This window comes from Solanum dulcamara, chromosome 5 (genome assembly GCF_947179165.1).
Source record: "Solanum dulcamara chromosome 5, daSolDulc1.2, whole genome shotgun sequence".
Taxonomy (NCBI): domain Eukaryota; kingdom Viridiplantae; phylum Streptophyta; class Magnoliopsida; order Solanales; family Solanaceae; genus Solanum; species Solanum dulcamara.
Genome location: NC_077241.1, coordinates 68,002,747 through 68,009,519, shown reverse-complemented (window position 1 = coordinate 68,009,519; position 6,773 = coordinate 68,002,747). Strand labels below are relative to the sequence as shown.

Genomic DNA, 6,773 nt, shown 5'->3' with positions numbered 1-6,773 from the left:
TTTAGGCTTTGTCGCTTTAGGTTCACAACATCAAAACTCAAAACCTAAAAAACTAAGAATAGTAGCGGATACGATTTGCAAGTTGCAACGAAGAGGCACGGATTAGGCAACGGTTAAAGTTGTGAATTTTGAATTTGATTTCTCTCTTTTTTTTACTTCTCTTCTTCTCCCTTTTCTGATTTCTCCTCTTCTTCATGCCCACTTTCTAAAAAATTCGATTTCGCTGATAAATTCGACTTCGTTGGTAAACCATTAAGAGATTATTTCATTCTAATTAGGGTTAAATTTGATGAACATTTAAATATTTTCCTTTTAAAACTCTTTTTACTTTTTCAGCAATGTTCAAGATTTTTGAAAATTGTCAGAGAAATCGTATATTTATTTTGAAAACATTTTCTTATTGGTTAAATCAAAAACCGAACCGTTAAAGACCAAAAACCGATAAACTAAAAACCGATAACAAATATCTTATTGGTTTGGTTATCGATTTAGCGTATTACCAAACCGATAATACTTAAAATCGAGCCAAACCGACCGATCCGCATCCCTACTCTCGATGGAAAAAATAAAGAAAAAAAAGGTTAATATTTTTTCAATTTCACCTAATTTTTGAAGGAAAAATTATTTGGTAAAAATGTGTTATAAGTAATATGATAAATTTGATATGTATTAAAAAATAAATTATACATGCCATAAAAATATATTAAATATCTTCTAAGTGTTTTAAAATATATTATGTTTGTTTGATAAAAAATTAATGTAATATATTATAAGTGTATTAAAATGAATGATAAATATATTATTCATGAATAAAACTTATCTTATATGTTTTTTATAAATTGTTCTCTATAATATGTACTAAAACTATATTATAAATATTCAATAAAAAATATATAAATAATAAATATATTTTTTAATATAGCATATCTATTTTAAGTTTTTCTTTTTCAAATTGATGGTATGATAGATCTTACTTTAAAATTAAGCTATGTAGAATACTCAAGTGAGATGTTGCATCAATATTTAGGAGATGAGCCAGTGGCATTATTAGATTTTGAAGCTAAAACTAACTAACTTAGTTTAATATAAATAAATATTCTAGTGCCACGTACAATTGGTGTCATCAATTACTTCTTCTTTTCTTTTACTTTCTGTAATATAAAATAAATGAATTTTGAGCGTGATACATCATTTAAGAAAATTATTCCTTTTACTTTAATTTTACTTGTTCATTTTATATAAGAAATTTATAGTCCAGTTAGTTTACTATTTAAGTTTTATTTGTGAGAATTTAATTTTCTATCTAGTTATTTTCTTCCTCATTTTACTTTTTCTTACCCCAATTAAAAAAAAATGTTCACTACACTAAAAATACATTTCTAACTTTACCTAATACGTTTCATATCAAAGAGAAAAAATATACCTATTTTATATTTTAGCATGAATATTAATTATTTATTTCTCAAAATATTCTTTAAGACCTAAGATTATACATCAATTAATATGGATGTTGCGGCAATATACTCATATTAGTCTTTGCTTCTAAAGATAGAGGCATGCAAAATTCAAAATTATGAGTATATGTTTATTAATTAATATATTTTTTAAGACACAATATGTATGTCAAATACCTAATGTAATATTATCTATAAAGGCACATTTTATTAAACATTAACTTCTAATTTTTTGATCATTAATTTTTATTTTAAAATTTTAATTTAATTATGTAATTATATTTATGCAACAAAATAATACATTTATAATTATGTTATGAAAAATAAAAAGGTCATTGTAATTGTTGTGTAATTACTAGACCGTATACTTACTTAATAATTACGCTAATTTTAATTATTAGTTGACTTTCTAAACAGACTAAGAATTTTTTCCTTAAGACTTTGAGTTCAATTAGCAAGTAATAAAATTCCAAGGAACATACAGACCAGTACAAGAATATTAAGGTCATGAGTACTTTTATTAACTTTTGCCTTGTTAAAAATTGGTGACACAAACCTTATTTACGTAACAATTTTGTGACGAAATCATAAGTTTGTCACAAATTTAACGACATTGTGATGGATTCTTATTTTTGTTATAAATTGTAACAGAATTGTGACAAACCATCATTTCAATCACAAATTTATAATTGAATTGTAACAGATCATCCAGTCCTTCACAAAATTTGTCCACATTAATGAATTCTATCATGAAATTATCACAAATTTTCCATGTAATTGTGACGAACTTGTTCGTCCCAAATACTCTGTCACAATTTTGTATTTTTCTCGTAGTTGGTGATCCTCCTATAGTTATTAATATCCTAACTAGCAATTAGATCAAATTCCACAGCCTTAACATAGGTGTTTCTCATTAAACTGATTATCGTTTCTAATTAAACGGCCAAATGTATCATAAATAAAATGGAAAATTACGCGGTATGACAAACCTTTCTACTATATTATGCGATAAGAGTATAGTTTAAAATAATTACGGCTCGCAGCAAACATATTTACTCGGTATGGCAAATCTCACCGCCAGATATACAATATATATGTATATCAGTTACCATTATACAATTTTTCTGATAAATATGCATATGCAATTCAATAGATATACATATACAATTCGCCTCTCTCCCTCTCTCTCTCAATCTAGCTCGCCTCTCTCCTCCTCTATCTCAATCTCGCTTGTCAGATATATAAATACATATGTATACCAGTTACATATATATAATTTCTTGACAGATATACATATACAATTCGCCTCTCAATATCCTCTCTCCTCCATCTCTCGATCTCGCTCGTCTCTCTCCTCCTGTCTCTCAATCTCGCTTGCCAGATATATAAATGTTTATGTATACTAGTGTTTGTATATTTCAATATACAAATAATTCGTGGGTATATAACGATTGTATAATTCGCTACAACATTTGTATAATAGCAAAATTTATGTTTATCATTATAAATAATTAGAGAAACAATACCCATATCAAATAATTATAGTTAAAAGGTTTGTCATATCTAAAAATTTTCCTAAATGAAAGGGCATGAAATTAGCCCAACTGATAATATCAACTGCATTTTGATGTTGAGGAGTAGTTTTCATTAGGGGAACCACAACAGGAATGACGTTGAGGGCTATCAATATCAATATGTGAAGTTGAAGTTTTTAAATTCCACGATTAGCCGGAAACAACAACATATTCATTGAAATCCCATTAAGTGGGGTATGAGAAGGTAAAGTATACGCAGATTTTATTACTACCTTAAGAAAATATGTTTCTGAAAGGCCTTGGCTCAAGTGAAAAAAAGAAAAACAATGAAGAAAACATAGCCATTAATAAGAAACAATTGCTTTTTTTTTTGTGTGTAGTAAGTTGTAATATTTCTTATTTTCTGTTGATAATTTCAAATTCTTTTGTATTTAATTAGAAATGTTAGATTTGTAAATACCAGATAAACAATCAAATACGCAAATAGTATGCCCAAGCCCCAAATATTTCAAATGGGAGGAAAATGTAACCTTTTGTTGATCGAGTTTTAAAGTTTGTTTAAATAAGAATAATATCCTTTTAAAAGTATTATTTGTAGTTATTGCAAGAAAAAACCTTTTTTGGGGTCGAATATTAACTACAATATTAGCGAATAAAAAACCTGAAAATAATTAAATAAATAAAAACATACAATCTTCCGAATTCAAACACTTCACCATGCTTTACTTGCTAACGCTCTGGACCTTAGCGAGTTGGAGCATCTTTTTTTTAAAAAAAAATTCTCTTTTAGTATCCGCATTGGAACCCGACTAATTTAAATTTGCGACATATAAGGTTTGGGAAAAGCACTTTCTACCAAGAATTTTTCATACCCAAAATTCCAATTTGAAACTTTAACTAAAATTGTAGCTTTTTGTGTTCAATAGTGTGCTTATTTTGTTCGTACGTTATATTAATTTTTACATATTAATTAAATATGCACATTTGACAATTTTTTGTATAGTATGAACAGTAAAAAAACAACAACAAGAATATGGACTACTTTCAAAATAAAGAAGTTAATAAGACTTATTGATCATCAACACACCGATTAGGAAAAAGTACATAAGAGATGTGTATCAATTCTCATGTTTTAAGCTCAAAAATTTTATTATGAAATGAGATAGTTTAGTTCACCAAAAAAATAGCATTTGACGTTTATTTTCAAAAAGTTTAGAATAAGACCCTTTAAGAGTTAAGCCTGCCTGTATCCACCCTACCTAGAACACACGACTCAGCATCAACCCGTACCGGTGGCCCATCTAGGTTTGACATGTATAGTTTCCAATGGTCAGGCTGCCATAAAGAATATGGACCTCTCACTAATATTCCAAAACAGGAAAACCTTTGCCTCTAAGAATTGTGCAATTGTTTTAATCCCTTCACTTTTATTTATCATTCTACTAAACATAAAATTTCAATTTTACTAAAAAATGATTCTTATAATCTCAGTTAATATAAAATATTATATTAAAAAATATATGTTTTATAGTAGTGTAGTATTTTTCAAAGGGATGTCTATTGTAAATAATAAATATTAAAAGTGAACGATAGAAGAGTACTTTTCTGTCATTATTTATTTTGACAATATTAGCTGTCATTTGTCAGTGGCATTGAAAAGGTGGCATTATCGTAGTTTCTACGAAACTCAAGGGTGCTTTTGTTCCGCTACTCTCACTGTCTCACATAAATACACATCCAAAAGGGATACTGAAGCGCCCTTTTTCATCGGAGTTTTACTATTACTGCTAATACTACACTCCAATCGCCATACGGAAAAGTAGCGGTGCCGGAAAATGTGCTCCACTAAGCAAAACCAGAAGCAAAAGCTCCACAATCAGCGCTCCTCCGTGCCTACCTCTACCTCCGTCGCTGGCGGTGGAGGTGCCGGGGACTGGAGGGAAGAATCCATAGCCGGCGGATCACTAAAGCATGTGGATTTGGAAAAGGGAAAAAACGGTTGGGCATCACCACCGGGAGACCTGTTTAATCTGCGAGGGCCAAATTACTTCACGAAAAAAGCGAAAATACCTTCTGGCGCGTGGCTTCTACAGCCCGCCGGCGTCGATTGGCTCCGATCTAACTCCAAGCTCGACCACGTCCTCGCTCGACACGACAACCGTGTGATGAACGCGCTGAGGAAATCTCACTCCGAAGGGAAGTCTCTCAAAACCTTCATATTCGCTGTGAATCTCCAAGTCCCAGGGCGTGACCAACACAGCGCGGTCTTCTACTTCGCTACAAACGACGATGAGCCGCTCGAACCGGGTTCTCTCCTCTATCGGTTCGTCAACGGCGATGACTCGTATCGGAACAGCAGGTTTAAGATCGTGAACCGGATCGTGAAAGGCCCGTGGATCGTGAAAGCCGCAGTAGGGAATTACTCAGCTTGTATACTCGGAAAAGCGTTGAATTGCTACTATCATAGAGGTCCTAATTACTTAGAAATTGACGTCGATATCGGCAGCTCAGCGATTGCTAGCGCTATTTTGCACTTGGCGTTAGGTTACGTAACGTCGGTGACGATCGACATGGGTTTTCTGGTGGAATCACAGACGGAGGAGGAGTTGCCCGAAAAGCTATTTGGGGCAGTTAGGGTTTGTCAAATGGAGATGAGCTCAGCTACGTTTATTGATACGACGTCGTCAAGGAAGGTATTACCCAGTGCTAATTTACATAATCCTATCAATAGTAGCAGAGTCCAAGCTGAGGAGAACGGTGAAAACGAAAATGATTAAGAAGAAATTAAAACAAAATTATTTGATATTCTCATATTTTGTGGGAAATTGTTGGTGGAATCCATGTAGATAGATGTCTAAGCTTAAGCTTAACCTTTTCTTGTCTAATAAAAGTTTCATTTCTTCCTCTCATTAGTTTTCTTTATTAATCATATCAGTTTAACTTTGATCATACCTGTTAAACTGACACACCCAAAATGTTCATTTGTGGAAACTCAGGCTTGGGGTAAATTTTTAGTACACTTTACGATCAGAAAATTAACTAAACAAGAAACACTTTAATTATATAACTTTATTTGTACTCTCTTTGATAATGTATTTTCTAATATAGTTAAATATATGCACAATGTTCTATGATGATAAGATAAATTCTAATAAAATACAAAAAAGCAAAATGGGGATTGAATGAGTCATTTTTTGGTTTGGATTCGATTTGTTTGTCTTTGTATCGCAATTATGGGTTGATTAACTAAAATAAATACTGGCATTGCCTTGTTCCGGCGTATATGGATTTGGAATTTGTACTTCTGGCTTCTAAATACATCATTTTTGTTTGTTTTTGGTGACACTTTAATTATTGTTTTACCTTTACTGAATAATGGGAAAAGGGTGTTGTATATAACTCTATTGATTGTTCCATAAATGATTCTTCTATATGCGTGCACTCCGATTCCAAAGTTGGCTTGACCCTTTCTGTTTAAAGGCCAGTTGGATGTTAGTTTGATTATAAAGACACGTGTTTCTGTGGTTTAAATTAATTGATAATCGAGATAGATACAGACAAATTACGGTGGGATAAATAATTATTTTATTCTTGAACTTTGTCCTAAATACTTAGGCCACGCCCTTTTAAGTTCTAAATATTTTTGGCTTTGATGAAATTACATTATGTGTTTGACTTCAAATTTTTTCAAGTTTTGATGAAATTTCAAAAAATATTATTTTATATCTGTAAATTCTAAAAATTATTAAAAATATTCATAAGGTTGTGTTATTATTTTATAATA

General features: G+C 31.0%; 1 protein-coding gene across 1 annotated transcript; it reads left to right on the top strand.

The window, feature by feature from the left end:
• Window positions 1-4,719: 4,719 nt before the first annotated feature.
• LOC129889459 (protein ENHANCED DISEASE RESISTANCE 2-like) lies at window positions 4,720-5,898 on the top strand. The gene has a single exon (XM_055964754.1). It carries the CDS (start codon window positions 4,825-4,827, stop codon window positions 5,764-5,766), a length of 942 nt encoding a protein of 313 aa, XP_055820729.1. The 5' UTR covers window positions 4,720-4,824; the 3' UTR covers window positions 5,767-5,898.
• Window positions 5,899-6,773: the final 875 nt, after the last annotated feature.